Source organism: Prionailurus viverrinus, chromosome C1 (assembly GCF_022837055.1).
Source record: "Prionailurus viverrinus isolate Anna chromosome C1, UM_Priviv_1.0, whole genome shotgun sequence".
NCBI lineage: Eukaryota > Metazoa > Chordata > Mammalia > Carnivora > Felidae > Prionailurus > Prionailurus viverrinus.
Window position 1 is genome coordinate 178,943,100 of NC_062568.1, and position 25,370 is coordinate 178,968,469.

General features: G+C 38.7%; 1 protein-coding gene across 1 annotated transcript in view; it reads left to right on the forward strand.

Moving 5' to 3' along the window:
• The window catches only part of ZSWIM5 (zinc finger SWIM-type containing 5), a 247,516-nt gene that overhangs the window by 152,424 nt on the left and 69,722 nt on the right, over positions 1-25,370 (forward strand). Inside the window, exon 2 of the mRNA XM_047872875.1 lies at positions 22,929-23,285. Within this exon, the coding sequence (XP_047728831.1) occupies positions 22,929-23,285 (357 nt within the window). The remainder of the gene's footprint in view (positions 1-22,928; positions 23,286-25,370) is intronic.

Below are 25,370 nucleotides of genomic sequence, written 5' to 3' on the forward strand. Positions count from 1 at the left end.
TCTAAAGTAGATACCTAATCTCCTTATAGAGATCCAAGTAAAAGAGTACTGGAAAACTAGGTAATGCAAGGCTATCTCTGTTAGTGAATGCTTGGGTTTGGGAAGCCTCATTGTTCTTTAACTGTAGTTGCTGGCACAGATGGAGAGTAGAGACCATTGCCTGCTGAAGCTGGTGCTGACAAGGGCCTGTGGCTGCTCTTCAGAGTTAATACAAGGAAGACCTCTTGATTTGCCAGAGGAGTCTGGGAGGGGAGCAGATGGCCACAAGAAGGGCCCCCCAGCTTACTCAGCTGCTCCAAGAAGCTTAGAGTGACCTCTCTAATACAAACAAACCAAGTAGCTCTCAGGGTAATGGAGCATCATCATTTGTATTCCCGAATAACAATACTGCTCCTCACTTTGCAATCTCTTGCACCCTCACCCAGTGTGTGGGCGCCATCTGCTTCTTGTGAACTTATATAGGCACTGGCTCTGGCCAGTTGGGATGGCTATTGAATGATATCTCTGAGAAATGTGTTCTTTACAAATTACTTTCACAAGAGTCTGATAGGCATATGAGTATTATTATGTCTATTAAAATAATTAAGAAACTGAGGCAAAGAGGAATTGAGGTATACTGGAATTAGAACTCAAGTATCCTGATTCCTGAGCTCTTTATATCACAGTATGAGTCCACAGAGCCATTCTAGTGCTCTTGGTTGGGTGGTAGTTATCCAGCTTTTGAATAAGGCTTTCTGGGAAGGAAATTAGTTACTTTGGGGATGTTGTTTTCACTGTTTTAAGCCTTCTTGTGGCTACTGTTTTGTTAGGTGGCAGAAAGGAGAAAAAGTGGCTGCTGATACACTGCTGTAGCCTTCCAGGAGACAGGAATTAAGTGAGAAGGTCTAATTTACACTATGCAGTTTCATCAAAACCAAGTTTATTCAAGAAGAAAGCATTCTCATTCAAAGGAGCTACCTAGTTTATATATGTGTGTGTGTACACACATACACACACATTTAAAATGACCATAAGAAAAATTATTCTTTTTGTAAACCACAGCTCTCTTTTTTTTGCCATTGGCTGAAACTACGTTCATTTTCATGCGTTAGCACCTGCTCATGGGTCTGATGAATCAAAAGAGCAATGAGCAAAGTGGTTTTAATTGCCCGAGATTTACTAGAGCTTTTCTTGCACTCAAAAACACAAAGCCTTTGAATGGTGTTAGAGGGTTGTACTGAGAAGTGCTTTCCTTTAGAACTCTCAGCAGATGATTGATTCACTCACTGTGCAGAAACATTGTCTTGTGCACATGAGTTCATGAGTCCATCTTCATTCCAACTATGAGAGCATCACAGATCACTTGTCAGTTTTACTTGCCTTGTACAATTGCCCAGGAAACCAGGCAAACATCAGAGTTTACTGACTTGTCATTAGCATCTTTGTAGAATTGTACTTGCTAATTACTTTTATAAAGTTTTCTGTATACAATGTAAACTGCATAGTCATACTCAATATATCATAGTAGTTAAGAGCCCAGACTCTAAAGCCAGATTACCTGTGTCAAATCCCAACCCTACCTCTTACAGGTTGTGTGATCTTAGAAAGTTTCTTTACCTCTCTAAGCCTCAGTCTCTTCACCTGAAATGGGGATAATAAGTGAACCTATCTTACAGGCTTGTTTTGAGGATTTATTTAATTAATACATGGAAAGCAGTTAGAACTGTCTGGTACACAGTAAGTATCCAGCAATTGTTAGCTAATAAAACTGCTCACATTTTATATTTTTAAAAATGAGTTAAAAATTGGCAGAAACATAACAGCTATTCCTTTGAGGCGTAAATATGAATTATGGAAAATAATCTTGGTGCTTCACTATTTTTAGCATTATGTACAAATTATTGTTACTATGCTCAGCATCCCAGTAAAATTGTTTAACTCTTGTCTGGTTTCATTATAATCATAAAATCGGGAATTTTATAAATATGCTTAATTCTCTGTGAATCATGGATGTGAATATGTAAATCAAAGATTCACTGTAGTGCTTATTTATTCATTCACCTATCAACAAACACTTATTAAGCCCTTATAGTGCACCTGAAATGAAAATATGGTGATGAGGGGTGCCTGGGTGGCTCACATGGTTGAGCGTCCAACTTCGGCCCAGGTCATGATGGTGTGGTTTGTGGGTTCTAGCCCCACATTGGGCTCTGTGCTGACAGCTCAGGGCCTGGAGCCTGCTTCGGATTCTGTGTTTCCCTCTCTCTCTGCCCCTCCGCCACTCGTGCTCTGTCTCTATCTCTCAAAAATAAATAAAAATGTTTAAAAAAAATTATAGAGATGAAAAAGACACAATCTCTGCTTTCAAGGAGCTCACAGTCTAAAAGAAAAAGACAAATATAAAATCTATTAATTATACTGATGTCAAGAGCTATAAAAGAGATATCACTGATTAAAAAATGAGAACTCAGGAAGAAGCATTTAATTCTCCAGAGATATCAGGGATCAGTGAAGACATCCCAGAGTACATACCATTTGAGTGGAGAACTGAGGATGAGAAGGTGAGAAGGTCACACAGGGTATGGGGAACTTCATATACAAAGGCATAGAGGCTAATAAGACATAGCATAGTCAAGAATATGCAAATAATTTAGTGTGTTAAGAGGTGGTAGGAAGGAAGTCTGAAGAGACAGAAAGAGGCCACATCATAAGAAATTTGAACTTTATCCTGTAATCAATTAGGAACCATTTGAAAGATTAAAAATTTTTTTTCTACATTTATTTATTTTTGAAAGAGACAGAGCACAAGTGGGGGAGGGGCAGAGAGAGAAGGAGACACAGAATCCAAAGCAGGCTCCAGGCTCTGAGTTGTCAGTAGAGAGCCTGACACAGGACTCAAACTCACAAACCTCAAGATCATGACCTGAGCCGAAGTTGGACACTTAGCCGACTGAACCACCCAGGCGTCCCGAACCATTTGAAAGATTTTTAAGCAACTCATTTCAGCAAACATTTTTGTAAATTTTTATTCTATGCTGGACTCTGTATTAGGTACCAAGAATATAAAATGAATAGATCACAGTTTGCCAGAAATGACATGATTTTTATTTCTCTTTTAGAAAGATCATTCTGCTCATGTTGTAGAAGATGGATAGAAGGAATAAGATGTGGAGGGAGGAAGATTAGTTAATATAGGCAGTTATGATCTTGAGCTGAGGCAGTGTTAGGAGAGTTAAAGGGGAGAAGATAGAATGGAGAGATATTCAGGAAGCAGAATCCACATTAAGGTCATTAAATGACCTCTTGGGTATAGACAGAGGGAGGAGCTAGGATGCATCCCAGATCCATGACTCCTGCCTGCTTCTCTCAGCCTCAACACATGCCACTTTACCTCTTCCTCTTGGCTTTCCATTTACTGGTCTTTCTGTTCTTTGAATATCCCATGTTCCCCTCAGCTTTCGTATCTCTAAGCCTTATATATAGCCTTCTTTTCCCTCCTGCCTCAGCACCTCTGCATATATGTTTGTTTGTCACCTTGAGTACTCTTTACCACTATTCTGTCCTTCCCATCCTTGTAATTCTTATTTATTCTATAAAATTTTGCTCACAGTGTTATTTCCTCAAGGAAATCCCTTGTCCTAAACCAGGTCAGGTCTTCATATTATATGTTAATCTATCATCCTGTACTTCTCTTTCATACCACTTATCACAATTAGAATTAAATAATTACCTGTGCATTTGATTGTGTAATATCTGTCTCTCCAGCTAGAATATAAAGGCCATAAAGTCAGGGATTATTTGATCTTTTCCTGGATTTATTTTTGGAACCTAACACATAGTAGATGTTAAATAATCATTAGTTGAATGGATGAATTTACCTTAATTTAAGATACTTTTTTTTTAACGTTTATTTATTTTTGAGACAGAGAGAGACAGAGCACGACCAGGGGAGGGGCAGAGAGAGAGGGAGACACAGAATCTGAAACAGGCTCTAGGCTCTGAGCTGTCAGCACAGAGCCTGACACGGGGCTCGAACTCACGGACCGTGAGATGATGACCTGAGCCGAAGTCGGACGCTTAACTGACCAAGCCACCCAGGCGCCCCTTAAGATACTTTTCAAAAGAGAGAGAGGGATTAACATCTTTATGTGTTATAGCTCTTTCAATTTCTTATAGTCTCTAAGGGAAAGACATGTGCATAGGTTACCAAATTAAATCTGACCAGAGAGACTGAACACTGCATATTCTCTGCCATTTGTCTCTATTAGGATTCCATTTTTCTATCAGTTTGGTAATTATCATAGTAGTTGACTATATGTAAACAAAGGATGAAAACTGAATTAGGATTATTTTGCAATGTCTTAGTTTAAAATTTGTTGTTTTGCTTTGTTTTGTTTTTTCAAGAGAGTGCGTGCGCACATGTCAGCATGGAAGGGGCAGAGAATCTTAAGCAGGCTACATGCCCAGCATGGGGCAGTGGGGGGTGGGGAGCAATGTGGGCTCTATCTCATGACTGTGAGATCATGACCTGAACTGAAATCAAGAGTTGGAGGCTTAACCAACTGAGCCACCCAGGTGTCCCCACAAAAAAAAATTTTAAGAAGCAATACTAGGGGCGCCTGGGTGGCTTGGTCGGTTAAATGTCCGACTTCAGCTCAGGTCATGATCTCTCAGTCCATGAGTTCTAACTCCGCATTGGGCTCTGTGGTTACTGCTCAGAGCCTGGAGCCTGCTTCGGATTCTGTGTCTCCTTTTCTCTGTCTCTGCCCCTCTCCCACTCATGCTCTGTCTCTGCCTCTCAAAAATAATAAATAAATGTTAAAAATTTTAAAAACAAAAAACAGGAAGATGGCGGTGTAGGAGGACGCTGGGCTCACCACGTCCTGCTGATCGCTTAGATTCCACCCACATCTGCCTAAATAACCCAGAAAACTGCCAGAAGACTAGTAGAATGGACTCTCCAGAGCCAAGCGTAGACAAGAGGCCTATGGAAGTGGGTAGGAAGGGTGGAGAGGCGGTGCGCGCTACACGGACTGGCGGGAGGGAGCCGGGGCAGTGGAGGGGCAGCCCGCCTGCCAAGGCAGAGCCCCCAAGTCTGGCTTGCAAAAGTGGAGGGGCCGGACTGGGTGAGTTCTGACAGCCAGTGGGACTTAACATCTGGAATGTTATAAATCAACAGTTCTGCTTGGAGAGCGGGAGGGTGAGAGGACAATGTGAGGGAGAGGTGTTGAGCCCCGGAAGACAGAGCTCAGCTCAGCAGGGAACAAAGGGGCTGGGCAGCACCATCTCCCTCACCCATCCCCCAGCCAAAATCCCAAAGAGAACCAGTTCCTGTCACTGAACTTGCTTGCACCATGCAAACACCCAATGCTGTGCTTCTGTGGATCCATCCCTTCGACGGGTCTGCCTGCCTCCCTCCTGGTGCTGCAGGGCCCCTCCTGCAGGGGACCACCAACAGCAAAGTGAGCTAAGCCTGCCCCTCCTGACCCTGTGCACCTTGCGGATCCACCCCGGCTAATACGCCAGATCCCATAGAAGCAGCACCACAAACCTGGCAGTGTGCAAGTAGCCCAGACAGGGGCCACACCACTCCACAGTGAGTCCTGCCCCTGGGAGAGGGAAAGATAAGGTACACACCAGTCTGACTGTGGCCCCAGCAGTGGGGCACATCAGCGGTGTGGGCAGACATCAGGTCTGACTGCGGCCCCACCCACCAACACAAGTTACTCCAGATAGCACAGGGGAAGTGCCCTGCAGTTTCTCACCACTCCAGGGACTATCCAAAATGATGAAACGGAAGAATTCTCCTCAAAAGAAACTCCAGGAGTAGCGACAGCTAACGAATTGATCAAAAATGATTTAAGCAATATAACAAACATGAATTTAAAATAATCGTCATAAAATTAATCGCTGGGTTTGAAAAGGTATAGAGGACAGCAGAGAATCTATTGCTACAGAGATCAAGGGACTAAGAAACATTCATGAGGAGCTAAAAAATACTATAAATGAGGTGCAAAATAAAATAGAGGCGACCACAGCTTGGACTGAAAGGCAGAGGAGAGAATGGGTGAATTAGAAGATAAAATTAATGGAAAAGAGGAAGCTGAGAATAAGAGAGATAAAAAAAATCCAGGAGTATGAGGAGAGAATTAGAGAACTAAGTGATGCAATGAAACGCAACAATATCCATATAATAGGGATTCCAGAGGAGGAAGAGAGAGAGAAAGGGGCTGAAGGTGTACTTGATCATAGCTGAGAACTTCCCTGATCTGGGGAAGGAAAAAGGCACTGAAATCCAAGAGGCACAGAGAACTCGCTTCAAACATAACTTGAATCGATCTTCTGCACAGTATATCATAGTGAAACTGGCAAAATACAAGGATAAAGACAAAGTTCTGAAAGCAGCTAGGGATAAACACGCTGTAACATATAAAGGGAGACCAGTAAGACTAGTGATGGATCTACCTACTGAAACTTGGAAGGCCAGAAAGGAATGGCAGGAAATCTTCAATGTGATGAACAGAAAAAATATGCAGCCAAGAATCCTTTATCCAGCAAATCTGTCATGTAGAATAGAAGGAGAGATAAAGGTCTTCCCAAACAAACAAAAACTGAAGGAATTCATCACCACTAAACCAGCCCTACAAGAGATCCTAAGGGGGATCCTGTAAGACAAAGTACCAGAGACATCGCTACAAGCATGAAACCTACAGACATCACAATGACTCTAAACTCATATCTTTCTATAATAACACTGAATGTAAATGGACTAAATGCTCCAACCAAAGGACATAGGGTATCAGAATGGATAAAAAACAAGACCCATTTATTTGCTGTCTACAAGAGACTCATTTTAGACCTGAGGACACTTTCAGATTGAAAGTGAGGGGATGGAGAACTATCTATCATGCTAGTGGAAGTCAAAAGAAAGCTGTAATAGCCATACTTATGTCAGACAAACTAGACTTTAAATTAAAGGCTGTAACAAGAGATTAAGAAGGGCATTATATAATAATTACAGGGTCTATCCATCCAGAAGAGCTAACAATTATAAATGTCTATGCACCAAATACGGGAGCCCCCAAATATATAAAACAATTACTCACAAACATAAGCAACCTTATTGATAAGAATGTGGTAATTGCAGGGGACTTTAACAGCCCACTTACAACAATGGATAGATCATCTAGACACAGGATCAATAAAGAAACAAGGGCCCTGAATAACACATTGGATCAGATGGACTTGACAGATATATTTAGAACTCTGCATCCCAAAACAACAGAATATACTTTCTTCTTGAATGCACATAGAACATTCTCCAAGATAGATCACATACTGGGTCACAAAACAGCCCTTCATGAGTATACAAGAATTTAAATCATACCATGCATACTTTCAGACCACAATGCTATGAAGCTTGAAATCAACCACAGGAAAACGTCTGGAAAACCTCCAAAAGCATGGAGGTTAAAGAACACCCTACTAAAGAATGAATGGGTCAACCAGGCAACCAGAGAAAAAAATAAAAAATATATGGAAACAAATGAAAATGAAAATACAACAATCAAACGCTTTGGGATGCAGCAAAGGCAGTCCTGAGAGGAAAATACATTGCAATCCAGGCCTATCTCAAGAAACAAGAAAAATCCCAAATACAAAATCTAACAGCACACCTAAAGGAAATAGAAGCAGAACAGCAAAGACACCCCAAACCCAGCAGAAGAAGAGAAATAATAAAGATCACAGCAGAAATAAACAATATAGAATCTAAAAAAAACTGTAGAGCAGATCAATGAAACCAAGAGTTGGTTTTTTGAAAAAAATAAACAAAATTGATAAACCTCTAGCCAGGCTTCTCAAAAAGAAAAGGAAGATGGCCCAAATAGATAAAATCATGAATGAAAATGGAATCATTATAACCAATTCCTCAGAAATACAAGCAGTTATCAGAGAATACTATGAAAAATTATATGCCAACAAACTGGACAACCTGGAAGATATGGGCAAATTCCTAAGCACCCACACACTTCCAAAACTCAAACAGGAAGAAATAGAAAACAGGAAGAAATAGAAATAGAAAACCAGCGAAGAAATTGAATCAGTTATCAAAAATCTCCCAACAAATAAGAGTCCAGGACCAGATGGCTTCCCAGGGGAATTCTACCAGACATTTAAAGCAGAGATAATACCTATCCTTCTCAAGCTGTTCCAAAATATAGAAAGGGAAGGAAAACTTCCAGACTCATTCTATGAAGCCAGCATTACTTTGATTCCTAAACCAGACAGAGACCCAATAAAAAAAAGAGAACTACAGGCCAATATTCCTGATGAATATGGATGTAAAAATTCTCAATAAGATACTAGCAAATTGATTCAACAGCATATAAAAAGAATTATTCACCATGATCAAGTGGGATTCATTCCTGGGCTGCAGGGTTAGTTCAACATTCGCAAATCAATCAAAGTGACACAACACATTAATAAAAAAAAAAAGATAAGAACCATATGATCCTGTCAATCGATGCAGAAAAAGCATTTGACAAAATTCAGAATCCTTTCTTAATAAAAACCCTCGAGAAAGTCGGGATAGAAGGAACATACTTAAACATCATAAAAGCCATTTATGAAAAGCCCACAGCTAACATCATCCTCAATGGGGAAAAACTGAGAGCTTTTTCCCTGAGATCAGGAACACGACAGGGATGTCCACTCTCACTCCTTTTGTTTAACTTAGTGTTGGAAGTGCTTAGCATCAGCAATCAGACAACAAAATGAAATCACAGGCATCAAAATTGGCAATGATGCAGTCAAGCTTTCACTTTTTGCAGATGACATGGTATTATACATGGAAAATCTGATAGACTCTACCAAAAGTCTGCTAGAACTGATACATGAGTTCAGCAAAGTCGCAGGATACAAAATCAATGTACAGAAATCAGTTGCATTCTTATACACTAATAATGAAGCAACAGAAAGATAAATAAAGAAACTGATCCCATTCACAATTGCACCAAGAAGCATAAAATACCTAAGGATAAACCTAACCAAAGATGTAAAAGATCTGTATGCTGAAAACTATAGAAAGCTTATGAAGGAAATTGAAGAAGATATAAAGTAATGGAAAAACATTCCGTGCTCATGGATTGGAAGAATAAATATTGTTAAAATGTCAATACTCCCCAAAGCTATCTACACATTCAATGCAATCCCAATCAAAATTGCACCAGCATTCTTCTCAGAGCTAGAACAAGCAACCCTAAAATTCATATGGAACCACAAAAGACCCCGAATAGCCAAAGTAATTTTGAGGAAGAAGACCAAAGCAGGAGGCATCACAATCCCAGACTTTAGCCTCTACTACAAAGCTGCAATCATCAAGACAGAATGGTATTGGCACAAAAACAGACACATGACCAATGGAATAGAATAGAAACCCCAGAACTAGACCCACAAAAGTGTGGCCAACTAATCTTTAACAAAGCAGGAAAGAATATCCAATGGAAAAAAGACAGTCTCTTTAACAAATGGTGCTGGGAGAACTGGACAGCAACATGCAGAAGGATGAAACTAGACCACTTTCTTACACCATTCACAAGAATAAACTCAAAATGGATAAAGGACCTAAATGTGAGACAGGAAATCATCCGAACCCTAGAGGAGAAAGCAGGAAAAAACCTCTCTGACTTCAGCCGCAGCAATTTCTTACTTGACACATCCCCAAGGGCAAGGGAATTAAAAGCAAAAATGAACTATTGGGACCTCATGAAGACAAAAAGCTTCTGCACAGCAAAGGAAACAATCACCAAAACTAAAAGGCAACCAACGGAATGGGTAAAGATATTTGCAAATGACATATTGGACAAAGGGCTAGTATCCAAAATCTATAAAGAGCTCACCAAACTCCACACCCGAAAAACAAATAATCCAGTGAAGAAATGGGCAGAAAACATGAATAGACACTTCTCTAAAGAAGACATCCAGATGGCCAACAGGCACATGAAAAGATGCTCAATGTTGCTCTTCATCAGGGAGATACAAATTGACTATTTTCTTCAAAAACCCAGGTCTCTACCAGACCCACCATCCCTGACTGCTTTGCTCCAAAAAGATAATGCTGTGCCAAGGAAGGAAATATTGGATGTTTGACCATTATGGCTGGCTGGAGCCACTAGTGAAGCAAACATATGTTGATTCCTTCCCTGTATGTCTGCCTACTCCTTCTCCTACCAGTCCACCCATTATCTTAATCATTCCAAGACCTGCAGTTGATAAGAGACTGTTTTTAAAGCCAGTAGTTCTTGAGCATTTGAATATTTGGTAAGCAAGATGATTTCATAATATATGCCTTTTGGTTTGGTGGGGTTTTTTGTTGTTTTTTGGGTGTTTTGTTTTGTTGTTTTGTTTTGTTGTTTTGTATGTTAGAAAATGTGATTGAAGGATCATCACTATGATGATGGTCAGGAAAATTTTGTCTATAAATTTTGTCTACTTGTTTTTCCTATGAATTCTAAGCAGTTTTCGCAACTGTCATTTCTGTCACTTTTTTTGTTAAAAGCCTACGATGTTCCAGACACTGAATTGGGCACTTTACGTGTTTTTTCATTCTACAGATGAGGGTGTTAAGAGTCAGAGAAGGTGAGTCAAATTTTAAGTAAAAAATAAAGCCACTCTAAGGCAATGACTGATGGAGGCAGTGATCATTAATGACTATTAAAACTATTAGGTAGGGAGGGGCACCTGGGTGGCTCAGTCGGTTGAGCGGCCCACTTTGGCTCAGGTCATGATCTCGCAGTCTGTGAGTTCGAGCCCCGCATCAGGCTCTGTGCTGACAGCTCAGAACTTGGAGCCTGTTTCAGATTCTGTGTCTCCCTCTCTCTCTGCCCCTCCCCCACTCATGCTCGGTCTCTCTCTGGCAAAAATAATTAAACATTAAAAAAAATAAAAAAAAACTATTAGGTAGAAAGTTAACAGGGAACTTTATAATGGTTGGATCAGGCTCACAACACCTGAAAACATTGATCAATCCTAAGAGCACAAAAAGAAAAACCATGAGTCATTATTTATCTGCTGATGTGATGTATTAGAAAGTATGCAACACAACCTATGAGGTAATTTTCCCCAAAAACCTGAATCTGGTCAAGTCTCTCTAGCACTAACTTATTATTTTCCAGTAAATAACTGGTGGGGGGCGGGGAAGAGAGGAACTTATAGCTTAAGAGATGAACCAATCAAATGAAATGGCTGGACCTTATTTGTATCCTGATTTGAACAAACAGCCTGTGTTTGTTTGATTGTTGTTTTGAGATCTTCTTAAAAAGTCGGTTGTGGTGGTGTGAATACTGGATATTTGATTTTAAGGAACTACTACTAATTTTTTTTTTTTAAACGTTTATTTATTTTTGGGACAGAGAGAGACAGAGCATGAACGGGGGAGGGGCAGAGAGAGAGGGAGACACAGAATGGGAAACAGGCTCCAGGCTCTGAGCCATCAGCCCAGAGCCCGACGCGGGGCTCGAACTCACGGACCGCGAGATCGTGACCTGGCTGAAGTCGGACGCTTAACCGACTGCGCCACCCAGGCGCCCCACTACTACTAATTTTAAACTCGTATCTTTTAGAAATGTATGTAGAAGTATTTAGCAATGAAATTATATTTCTGGGGTTTACTTCAGTATAATCCCTTGGAGAGGATAGAGAGGAGTTGGGAAAGGGTAAAGACTAAGCCAGTTTATGTCTCTGTTGAAAATTATTGAAGCTGAGTGATGGAAACATGGGGTCTCATTATACTGAGCTCTCTTTACTTCTTTGTTTGGAAATGTCCAAATAAGAGAGTTAAAAATTAAAAAGAGCACACAGTCGATATTCAGTAAGTGCATGCTGGATTCAATAGAGATTTATAGGCTTCTATACATTTGCTTAAATCAGCAAATTATTGATGGACATGTTTATGGCAGTTAGGTTTGCAAGGGAAAAGAAACACTAATTGAACCTATTCTATGTAGCTTTATTCTTAGGAGTAATTAGACTTTTACAAAAAAATGTTATTAGGTTAAAATAAGGAAAGAAGTACAAATATTTTAAACTGACTTTCAGTTTACATTCTAAAAGCTATGAAGGGAAAAAGGAACTCACAGCAAGGAAACTTCCACAGAGCCACTCAGAGCCTTCTGCCTTTCAAATGGGCCTAGTCCTGGAGCATGAGCTATGCCAGTGGAGCCCAAAGATTTACCAAGCTCAAATGAACATGTTCCCAAGAGCATCCTGGGCCTTAACTGAAGCTTCTAGGGGGCTATGTCTGACTTGCTTTGAAAAATAGTTTGTAGAAATGTCTGAATTATTTAATAGTGACCTACTGTGGAGATCACTGGAATCTAAATTGATACTCAGCATTTGTCTCTAATTCCAGATTAAAAAGAGGGTTCAAACCATTACCAATGCTATAAAAACAAATGTAAGAATTTCAATAAACCTGAAAGTTATTTTCTAATAATGGTAGTATTATTAGATAGTTTATATTATTTTATAGTTTTATTTTATAGTTTCTGATAGTATTATTTTATAGTTTCTATAAATGTGGTATTGATTGCCATGCAACACAATATTATACACAGAGGTAGTATAGTGTAATAGTATGTATAGTATAGCATAGCATAGCATAGCATAGCATAGTATGTAGAGTATGGGCTTTTGAGCCAGACTGCGTGGATGTAAATCTTGACATTGCCACTTAGTAGCAGAATGACCCTGAGCAAGTTACTTAACCTCTCTGTGCTTATTTCCTTATACATACAGTGGGGATAATAATAGTAATCAGGGTTTTCCAGAACAAAAGCAGTAGGATATATGTATACACACACAACATGTATATATGTTTTATTTCATATTATATGTATATGTATATGTATATATGATTTATTTTGAGGAATGGGTCTATGCAATTATGGGAGCTGGCAAGTCTGAAATCTGTATGGCAGGCCAGCAAGCTGGAAATCCTTGAGCAGGATCTGATTCTACAGTCTTGAGGCAGAATTTCTTCTTTCTCAGAGAAACCTTAGTTTTGCTTTTAAAGCCTTTTACTGATTGGATGATATCTACCCACATTATTGAGGTTAATTTCCTTTAGTTAAAGTCAACTGATTTTATATGTTAACCACAGCTACAAAATACTTCTACAGCAATACCTAGATTAGTGTTTCAATAATGGGGTCCTATAGCTTAGTCATATTGACACATAAAACTTAGATCACACTTACTATAAGATTCATAAAAATTGTGAAAATTTAATGAAGTAAATGCATGTAAAGCATTTAGAATAGAGCCTAACACATGGGAGGCACTCATAAAGATTAGCTATTATTACACATTCTTTAAATCATAAAGGTTAACTATTATTGCATACTCTTTAAATCCCAAAACTACCCTTGTTCTAGGAAAGATATAATAATAAATTCAGTGATAGTCACTATAAAATCAATTAATATTCTAGCGAGAATGAACCTTGGATGTCTTCTAGACCAGCCTCTCATTTTAAAAAACATGGAAGCTGAGGTCCAGTCTCTTTTTCATATAGGCAAAGATATTTTGGTTTTTGTAGTGATGAACACACAGAGAGAAAGCCCTGCCCTAGTGGGGCTTCTATCTTAATAAGATAACCATTGTTTCTGCCCAAATCTCACCAATATTCTTACTCATTTGCATTCAGAAAAGGAATTAGAGATTTGGGTTCAGAGACTGTGCTGCCTCAAAGCACAGGTGCCCCGAAACATTGAACTGTTCAAGTAGAAATGTTTATATTCAACTTTTAGATTCAGAAGCTTAGAACCTAAGCTCTTCCTACATTGACATCACTGGCATATTTGAAATGTTAAAGTTACCCTTCTATGGGGTGTCTCTTATCATTAAGACTTAGGTCATTTCTCAAGAATGTGCTAAATGCTCCTGAGTGGCCTAAGTGAAATTAATAATGTACTTTCTTAGGACCTTGTTTTCAACCACTGGGAAACTTGGCCATTGGGGAAGTTCTCTCTGATTCCTTGACATGGAGACTCATTAACAAAAATTGCATAAAAGCATGAATAATAAATCTATGGGACACTTTACAGTTTTATAAACCACTTTTGAGAAATAGGGCAGGTATTATTATCCCCACTTTACTGAGGAGGAAGCTGAAATTCAGAGTTGTGAAGTGAGTCTCCCAAGACTACATACTTAATAGCAGATCCTGACTACCTAATCCCAGTATAATATGCTCTATGCTGTATAACTCTACTGGCCACGTTTGGTCGATACAGTTCTAGAAAAGAGCTGCTTTTCAACCCTGCAGTTCTCTTCCTTAGTTCTAACGTGAAGACAGTCTTGGAGACACTCCTGGAAGAGTCAGGCCCTGGGGCCCAGGGGGCACTACATAGCAGGACTCTTCCTTATAAAGCCGTTACCCTCAAGAACAGGAGACATCGCTGACTTTCCTAGCACACAGAAACAGACACAGAGACTTAGACAAAATTAAAAGAGAAATTTATCCCAAATGAAAGACAGGACAAGGCCATGGCCGGAGATATAAGCAAAACAGATATAGGTAATATGCCTGATAGAGAATTTAAAGTAATGATCATTAAGATACTGGACTTGAGAAAAGAGTGGAGGACATCAGTGAGACCCTTAACACAGAGATAAGGAATAACATAGCAGAGAAAAACACACTTGATCGAATGAACAGCAAGCTGAAAGAAGCAAAGGGATGAATTAATGACCCATTAATTCCAACTTCCATTTCCAGAGTAATGGAAAGTAATCAAGCTGAACAGGGGAGAGAAAAAAGAATTATGCAAAATAAGAATTATTATGTTTGATGAAGTGACCGAGTTTCCTTAAGGAACTTTATCAAACATAATAACATTCATATTATAGGAGTCCCAGAAGAAGAACAGAGAGAAAGGAGAGCAGAAAACTTAATTTGAAGAAAGAATAGCTGAAAACTTCCCTAACGTGGGAAAGGAAACAGATATCCAGATCCCAGAGGCACAGAGAACACCCTCAAAATCAACAATAGCAGATCCACACTAAGACATATTGTAATTAAGTTGGCAAAATATAATGATGAAGAAAAAAATATTAAAAACCAGCAAAATAAAAGAAGACAGTTACATACAAAGGAACCCCACAAAACTATATGTGGACTTTTCAGCAGAAACTTTCCAAGCCAGAAAGCAGTGGCATGATATATTCAAAGTGCTGAATGGGAAAACCTGCAGCCAAGAATACTCTATATAGCAAGGGTATCATTCATAATAGAGAGAGAGATATAGTTTCCTTGACAAAAACTAAAGGAGTTCATGACCACTAAACCAGCCCTGCAAGAAATATTTTTAAAGGAAAAAAAAAATTTAGGTTTATTTATTTTTGAGAGAGAGACAAAGAGAGCAAGTGAGGGAGGGGCAGAGAGAGAGGGAGGGAGAGTATCCCAAGCAGGCTCTGCACCATCAGCACAGAGCCTAATGCAGGACTTGAACCCACGAACCTTGAGATCATGACTTGACCCGAAACCAAGAGTTGGACACTTAACTGCTGAGCCACCCAGGCGTTCCTCTGCAAGAAATATTAAAGGGGATTCTTTGAATGGAAAGGAAAGACCACAAATGACAGTGTGAAGGTAGAAAACAAAAAAGCACTAAAAATGAATATTTCTGTATAAAACAGTCAAGGAACTCACAGAAGAAAAAGTTGTAAAACATGACACCATATACCTAAAACATGGGAGGAGAGGAGTAAAAAATGGATTCAAACTTAAATGACCATCAATATAATATAGACTGTTATATGCAGAAGAGTTATATACAAACTTAATGGTACCATATATCAAAAACCACTATTAAATATGCAAAGAATAAAGAGAATTCAAATCTCTAAAGAAAATGAGCAACCCATGAAAGAGAGAAAGACAACAAAGGATCAGAGAAAATCTTCAGAAACAAAAATAATAAATTGGGGTGCCTGGGTGGCTCAGTCAGTTAAGTGGCCAACTTCGGCTCAGGTCATGATCTCACAGTTTGTGAGTTTGGGCCCCACGTCGGGTTCTGTGCTGACAGCTCAGAGTCTGGAGCCTGCTTCAAGTTCTATGTCTTCCTCTCTCTCTGTCCCTCCCCTGCTCATGCTCACTCTCACTCTCTCTTTCTCTCTCTCTCTCAAAAATAAACATGAAAAAAAATTTTTTGGAAACTAATAAAATGCAAATAAATACATATGTATCAATAATTAATTTGAATGTAAATGGCCTAAACACTCCAATCAAAGACATGGGGTGACAAAATGGATATAAAAACAAGACTCATCTTGGGGCGCCTGGGTGGCTCAGTCAGTTGAGCGTCCAACTTTGGCTCAGGTCATGATCTCGTGGTTTGTGAGTTCGAGCCCCACATCGGGCTCTGTGCTGACAGCTCAGAGCCTGGAGCCTGCTTTGGATTCTGTGTCTCCTCCTCTCTCTGCCCCTCCCCTGCTCATGCTCTGTCTCTCTCTGTCTCTCAATAATAAATAAACATTAAAAAAATTTTTTTAAATAAAACAAAAAAAACAAGACTCATCTATACACTGCCTACAAAGACTAATTTTAGACCAAAAGACACCTGGAGATTGAAAGTGAGGGAACAGAGAAAGAGAAACATCTATCATCCAAATAGATGTCAAAAGCAAGCCAGAGTGGCAGTACTTACATCAGACGAAATAGACTTTAAAGCAAAGACTGTAACAAGAGGCAAAGAAGGACACTATATAATAATAAGGGGGACAATCCAACAAGAAGATATAACAATTGTAAATATTTATGGACCCAATATGGGAGCACTCAAATACATAAAACAGGTAATAACAAACACAGAGGAACTAATCAATAATAATACAATAGTACTAGAGGACTTTAACACCCCACTTACATCAATGGACAGATCATCTAAACAGAAAATCACCAAGGAAACAATGGCTTTGAATGACATAGTGAAACAGATTTAACAGATATATTCAGAACATTCCATCCTAAAACAGCAGAATACACATTCTTTTCAAGTGCACATGGAACATTCTCTAGAATGGATCACATATTAAGCCACAAGACAAGCCTCAACACATTCAAAAAGATCAAAGTTATACCATGCATATTTTCTGACCACAATACTATGAAACTAGAAGTCAACCACAAGAAAAAATTTGGAAAGATCACAAATGCATAGAGATTAAATACCATGCTACTAACAATGGATGGGTCAACCAGGAAATAAAAGAAGAAATTAAAAAGCACATGGAAGCAAATGAAAATGAATACAGAACAGTTCAAAACTGTTGAGACAGAGCAAAAGCAGTTCTAAGAAGGAAGTTTATAGCAATACAGGCCTTCCTCAAGAAGCAAGAGGAATTTCAAGTAAACAATTTAACCTACACGTAAAGGAGCTAGAAAAAGAACACCAACAAAAACTAAAACCAGCCAAAGAAAGTAAATAATAAAGATTAGAGCAGAAATTGGGGCACCTGGGTGGCTCACTTGGTTGAGCCATCTGTCTTTGGCTCAGGGCATGATCTCACAGCTCATGAATTTGAGCCCTGTATCAGGCTTGCTACTGTCAGTGCAGGGCCTGCTTTGGATCCTCTATCCCTCTCTTTCTGCTCCTCCTCCCCCCCCCCCACAAAACAAAAAAATAAAACATTTAAAATTTATAAAGATTAGACCACAAATAAATGATACTGAAACTAAAAAAAACCAATAGAACAGATCAATGAAACGAGGAGCTAGTTCTTGGAAAAAAGCAATAAAACTGATAAACCTAGCCAGACTTAACAAGAAAACAGAGAAAGGACCCAAATAAATAAAAGCACAAATGAGAGAGGAGAAATAACAACAAATACCACAGAAATAAAATTATTAAGAGAATATTATGAAAAACCACATGCCAGAAATCAGACAACCTAGAAGAAATGGATGAATTCCAGAAACATACAACAAAACTGAACCAGGAAGAAATAGAAAATTTCAGCAGATCAATTACCTGCAAAGAATTCGAATCAGTAATCAAAAAACTCCCAACAAACAAAAGTCCAGGATCAGATGGCTTCACGGGTGAATTCTACCAAGTATTTAAAGAGTTAAAACCTATTCTCAAACTATTCCAAAAAATAGAAAAGGAAGGAAAAACTTCCAAATTTATCCTATGAGGCCAGCATTATCCTGGTACAAAAACCAGATAAAGACATCACTAGAAAAGAGAACTACAGGGCAATATGTCTGATGAACATAGATGCAAAAACCCTCATCAAAATACTAGCAAACCGAATCCAACAATGCATTTAAAAAATCATTCATCAGGGCTCCTGGGTGGCTCAGTCAGTTGGGCTTCCGACTTCCGCTCGGGTCATGATCTCACAGTCAGTGAGTTCGAGCCCCGCATTGGGCTCTGTGCTGACAGCTCAGAGCCTGGAGCCTGCTTTGGATTCTGTGTCTCCCTCTCTCTCTCTGCCCCTCCCCTGCTCATGCTCTGTCTCTCTCTGTCTCAAAAATAATAAATAAAAACGTTAAAAAAATTTTTTAAATCATTCATCACATCAAGTGGGTTGCAAGGTTGGTTCAGTATTCACAAGTCAATCAACATGATGCATCACATCAACAAGGAAAAGGATAGTACCACGTGATCATTTCAGTAGATGTAGAAAAAGTATTTGGCAAAGTACAACATCCATTCATGGTTAAGACCTTCAACAATGTATGTTTACAGGGTATATACCGCAACATAATAAAGGCCATATATGAAAAACCCGCAGCTAACATCATCTTTAATGGTGAAAAACTGAGAGCTTTTTCCCTAAGATCAAGAACAGGACAAGGATGTCCACTCTCACCATTTTTATTCAACATCATACTGGAAGTCCTAGCCATAGCAATCAGAAAACAAAAAGAATAAAATGCACCCAAATCAGTAAGGAAGAAGTAAAACTTCCACTGTTTGTAGATGACATGATACTCTACATAGGATACCTGAAAGACTCCACCAAAAAAAGAAAAAAAAACTACCGGAACTAATAAAGGAATTCAGAAGAGTTGCAGGATACAAAAGCAGTGTACAGAAATCTGTTTCATTTCTATACACCAATAATGAAGGAGGAGAAAGAGAAATTAAGAAAACAATCCCATTTACAATTGCACAAAAATAATAAGGTACCTAGGAATAGACCTGACCAAAGAGGTGAGAGACCTGTACTCTGAAAACGAGAAAACACTGATAAAAGAAACTGAAAATGACACAAAGAAGTGGAAAGACAGTCATGCTCATGGATTGGAAGAACAAATTTTGTTAAAATGTCTGTACTGCCCAAAGCAGTCTATACATTTAATGTAATCCCAATCAAAATACCAATAGCATTTTTCACAGAACTAGAGCAAAAAATTCTAAAATTTCTGTGGAACCGCAGAAGACCCCCATAGCCAAAGCAACCTTGAAAAAGAAGCTGGAGGCATCACAATTCCAGACTTCAAATTCTACTACAAAGCTGCAGTAATCAGAACAGTGTGGTACTGGAACTTTCAAACAGATGCATAGATTAATGGGACAGAATAGAAAACCCAGAAATAAACCCACAAGTATATGATCAGTTAATCTACAACAAAGCAGAAAAGAATATCCAGTGGGAAGGAGTCTCTTCAACAAATGGTGTTGGGAAAAGCAGACAGCAGCATGCAAAAGAATGAAACTAGACCACTTTCTTACACCATACACAAAAATAAAATAAAAATGGGTTAAGGACCAAATGGGAGACCTGAAACCATAAAAATCCTTGAAGAGAACACAGGTTGTAATCTCTTTGACATTGGTAGTAGCAATACTTTTCTAGATATGTTGCCTGAGGCAAGGGAAACAAAATAAAAAATAGACTATTGGGACTACATTAAAATAAAAAGCTATTGGGGTGCCTGGGTGGTTCAGTTGGTTAAACGTCCGGCTTCAGCTCAGGTCATGATCTCACAGTTCATGAGTTTGAACCTGCGTTGGGCTCTGTGCTGAAAGGTCAGAGCCTGGAGCCTGCTTCAGATTCTGTCTCCCTCTCTCTCTGCCCCTCCCCTGCGCGCTCTCTCTCTCTCTCTCTCTCTCTCTCTCTCTCAAAAATAAATATTAACAAGCATTAAAAAACTTTTGCAAAGCAAAGGAAACAATAAAACAAAAAACAACCTATGCAATGGGAAAAGATATTTGCAAATTATATATCCAATAAAGGGTTAGCATCCAAAATACATAAAGAACATGTAAAACTCAACACCCAAAAAGGTAATAATCCAATTTAAAAATGGGCAGAAGACATGAACAGACATTTCTCCAAAGAGGACAAATGGCAAACAGACACATGAAAAGATGCTCCACATCACTCATCATCAGAGAAATGCAAATCAAAACTACAATGAAATATCCCTTCACACCTGTCAGAATGGCTAAAATCAAAAACAAGAAGCAACGGATGTTGGTGACGATGTGGAAAAAGAGCAACATTGTATGCTGTTGGTGGGAATGCAAACTGGTGCAGCCACTGTGGAAAACAGTATGGAGGTTTCTTAAAGGGTTAAAAATAGAACTACCCTATGATCCAGTAATCTCACTAGTGGGCATTTACTCAAAGAATACATAAACACTAATTCAAAGGGATACACGCACCCCTATGTTAAAGCAGCATTTCTTACAATAGCCAAGATATGAAAGCAGCCCAAGTGTTTGTCGATAGATGAATGGATAAAGAAGTTGTATTATACATACAAAAGAATATTATTCAGCCATAAAAAAGAATGAAATCTTACCATTTGCAATGACATGGATAGAGCTAAAGAGTATAATGCTAAATGAAATGAGTCAGAGAAACACAAATACCATATGATTTCACTCAAATGTGAAATTTAAGAAATGAAACAAAAGGGCAAAGGAGGGTCAAAGAGAGATAGAGACAAATCAAGAAACAGACTTTCAATTGTGGAGAACAAACTTGGTTACCAGAGGAGTGGGAGGTGGAGGATGGGTAAATATGTGATGAGGATTAGTGTGTTCACTTGTGATGGGCAGGGCACTAGGTGATATATGGAATTGTGAATCACTATATAAAAATAAATAAATAATATAAAGTGAAGGCAGTCTTCATCCACACTTAATCATATTTGGATGTAACTTGTTTACTTTGCCTTTAAAATATGGCAATAAATATTTTTAAATCTGAAGCTAAGTTTAGCTGAGAAAAAATTTCTGTGAAGTTTTAAAAATATATCTGGAAGCTAATAAAGTTTTGGCAAATAAGTCTTGGATATTTTTCTTGCTCTGGAAATTAATCTTAACTTTTTTGGTAGTGTGCACCTTTCTTTGGATTGGACATAAATGTGCCTTTTAGTAGTGTTAATTTTGCCAGATTGTATGTTTTTAAATTTGGGTCTTATTTTAATTAACCATGATTATCTGAAACTTGAACTTTGGAAAGTTTTCTGTCTGCATTTTTAAATTCTGCTGGGAGACAGTGGTAGCTCTGAAACTTATATATACATCTTTATTATTTGTCAACTATTCTCCAACAGATAAAAGTTTATTTAAAATTGCTTCCCTGTTCACAGTGTGCAGTGCAGTTAAGCAGGAAAGTCTCCTGTCCCTGATATACCATTTGACACATCATATTGTAATCATTTATTTATTTATTTGTCTGTGATTTTTGAGGATAAGGACTTTGTCATGGCATGTTTTAGAGGTAGTGTAATATAAATGAAAGAAAATGAACTTTGGAGTCATTCAGACCTGGTTCCAAAACTCAGGTCTGTCATTTATTACCTGAGAGGTTTTAAGCAAATTACTTAACCTTTCTGAGTCCCAGTTTACACAACTTGAAAAATAAGAAAAATAGGGGAGTCTGGGTAGCTCAGTCGGTTAAGCATCTGACACTTGATTTCGGCTCGGATCATGATCTTATGGTTCGTGGGACAGAGCTTTGTCTTGGGCTCTATGCTGAGTGTGGAGCCTGCTTAGGATTCTCTCTCTCTCCCTCTCTCTGCCCCTCACCCACTTGTGTGTGCACTCTCTCTCTCAAAATAAGTAAACTTAAATAAAAAATAAAACAAGGAAAATAATAGCAACCTCATAATGTTGTGATAAATTATTAAAAACACCAGATACAGTTGTGCTATGTGATAGGTGCTTTACAAATATTTGATATCCTTCTCCTTTTTTTGTTAATATCCCGAGGCCTAGCAGTCTGACACTTAAGATCTCATTAATTGGTTTAAATGACTGAATTATTCTCCCTACATTACAAAATTATTAGTGCTATGTGCTAGTACGTCGAGGTGTAACACTGCATAGTCTCACTGCACCAAGCTGTGCTTTCCATATTTTATGAGGTTTCTTACCTTTTTGGTATCCCACATGGCCACCATTTTGGAATTGTATGTTTTAAGGAAGAAATGTCCGTATTCTCCTTGTTCTTTCTCCTGTCCTTTCTTGTGGCGTTCCTTTGGTTTCTCTTGGATTTATAGCACTTGCCTTAATCTAGATTGTACTTATTTCATTTGTAGCCTTGTCTTTTCTCCCAAAGAGTTTACAGTGTACCTTAGAGGTTTTTAACTTATTTGGGGTTCCTTGTTAACCTTTTTAGACTATGATGAAAGCTATGAACTATCCCTGCCCCCCTAGCAAATGTACATGTATACAAAACAGGTTTTCATATTATTAGTTCACGAGGTTTGTGGACTCCAGGGTAAGGATTCTTTTTCTAGATATTGTGTTCCTTTAGAGCTGTATCTGAGTTTCATTGACCTTTGTGCTATGGCAGAGCCTACCACATATACAGGAGATACTTAGCAAAAAGTTTCTGAATTGATTAATTGAAATGCAAAATGAAAATCTTCCAAGTTTCTTATTGCAGAATCTCTAAACGCACTTTCTTTGTTTCCTTAGGCTTCCATCTCAGTGGTACAGTAACTGAGCCAGCTACCACTTCTGAACCAGCAGTGACTTACAAAGTTGCAATCAGTTTTGACCGATGCAAAATCACCTCAGTGACATGTGGCTGTGGGAACAAAGATATATTCTACTGTGCTCATGTGGTGGCACTCTCACTCTACAGGATCCGTAAACCAGAGCAAGTCAAATTGCGTCTTCCTATCTCAGAAACCCTTTTCCAGATGAATAGGGACCAGCTACAGAAGTTTATTCAATATTTAATCACGGCACACCACACTGAAGTTCTTCCTACTGCGCAGAAACTGGCAGATGAGATTCTATCCTCCAACTCAGAAATCAACCAAGTGAATGGTAATTATACAACATTTTTGTTGCTAAAAATCTACTTTGTTGCTTTATTGCATGTTTAGAGGTTAGGATTTTTTGTTAATATTTTTGCAGTTGTGATCACTTAACCTGAAATCAGTTCATTCCATCAAATCAACTATTCAACTCTTAGTTTTTTGAAGCAGTCCAGTTGTCTGCCTTATAAAACTCTTTGCAAAAAAGGACAGAGAATGTTAGAGTTATGTAGTGATCTAGTTTTTTGGACTTTATTTGTCCGTATAATACCTGCCCCAGGAGCCTGGAATATTCAGGAGTGAGAGAAAGCAAAAAATAATTTGTGTCATTCAGTGAAATTAGATATATATAAGAATTCTCTTAACATTTTAGGATCCTACATAGCATCAGGGTCATTCTAAAGAGCATCTTTTAGTATTGTGCTCACTTACTCATTCAACAAGTATATATTGAGAACCTGCTCTGTGCAAGCATTAGTGCTGATTGTTGAGAGCATAAAACAGACATGATTCCTGCCTTCAAGTAGCTTATAATCTAGTAGAAAAGACAGATACGTTTGGGGCACCTGTGTGGCTCAGTTGATTGAGCATCCCACTCTTGATATTAGCTCAGGTAATGATCCCTGAGTTGTGGGATCAAGCCCCATGTCAGGCTCTGTGCTGAGCATGGAGCCTGCTTGGTACTCTCTTTCTCTCTCCCTCTGCCCATCCCCATGCTTGCATGCTCTCTCCATCTCTCTCTAAAAGGAAGAAAAGGGGTGTAGGGGAAGAAAGAAAAGACAGCTAAGTTTGAAACAAATAGTTGTTTTTATAATAAAGCCAGGTTGTAAAGACTTTATCACAGGAAACCACTGAAGAATTTTGAGAAGGCGTTTTTGTTTGTTAGATCCTATGTTCCAGGTATGATACAAAGGACTCCACATATGTTGATTCATTTAGCTTTCAAAACTACTCTGTGAAATAGGTGTTTTAACCACTTCCATTTTTTAAATAAGGAAATTATAACCCATACACACTTGACTTCAAAACTCAAGGTTTTTATGCTTCTCTATACTATCTATTTTTAGCAGATAATTTTGATACTAATGTAAAAGAGGCAATGAGACCAGGTGGATGGTCTGTATGATATTGTAATCCATGTGCCAAAGGTTCTGCCTCTCCCAGTTGTTGAATAGAACTAATCAAGTCCTGTACACAACCTCACCAGTCCTCAGAAACAAGGGTAGTCAGACCAACAGGCTTCCAGGAACTCTTGCTAACTAGCAGAAATAATCTTCTATTGCTTTATACAGAAAGCTGTGGTATATATATAATAACTGAGCCCTCTCTAAGTGATACTCCTAAAGAGTAGCTTCAAATATCTCTCATCCCACATAGTAAGGCTGTTCTACTTCTCTGGCCTCCTTAACTCTAGAGCTCTTAGAAACCTGAGTTCTGCCTCATCCCAAGGTCTGTAGCACCAAAGAGAAATACTGCTCTGTACCCCTATGACTAGGTTGTGCCCTGTTTTCATGCTTTATTCCCATTGACTCTTTCTCAGAATTTTTGCCTATTTCCAAGCTCTCTTGCCTTTTCTTCATGTGACCATCTTGGTTGAGAACCTTATTGCACCTGTCTTGTTCATACCACTGCTGTCACCAAAACCATCCTTTTCCCTCTTTACCACTGTGCTAAAGCAATTTTTATCTTTTGTTACACCACTCATCTTATTTTCTGAAGTTAGGCTTAGGTTGCCATACTGAACTTGAGTGTGATCCTCAACCTTCCCCAGGAACTACTACTTCTGTACCTGTGTCTATTCCATACTAATACTAGCTTTCTACTCCCAGCTTCCCTAGTATTCCACAAGGCCTTTCCTAATCTATTTCTACTAACCAATGTTGATATTGGCAATGATAATGAAACAGGGGACAGAGAATGGAGATATCTTAGAGGTAACATGGACTGGATTCAATATCTGCTGTATAGGATGAGTGGGGAGGGTGAAGACGAGGAAGAAAAGAAAGATGAGACAAAACTGAATTCCAGAATGTCTAGCTAGGATGATGTTGATGGACTTGATGATAATGTTGTCATTCACTGAGGAAACATAAGA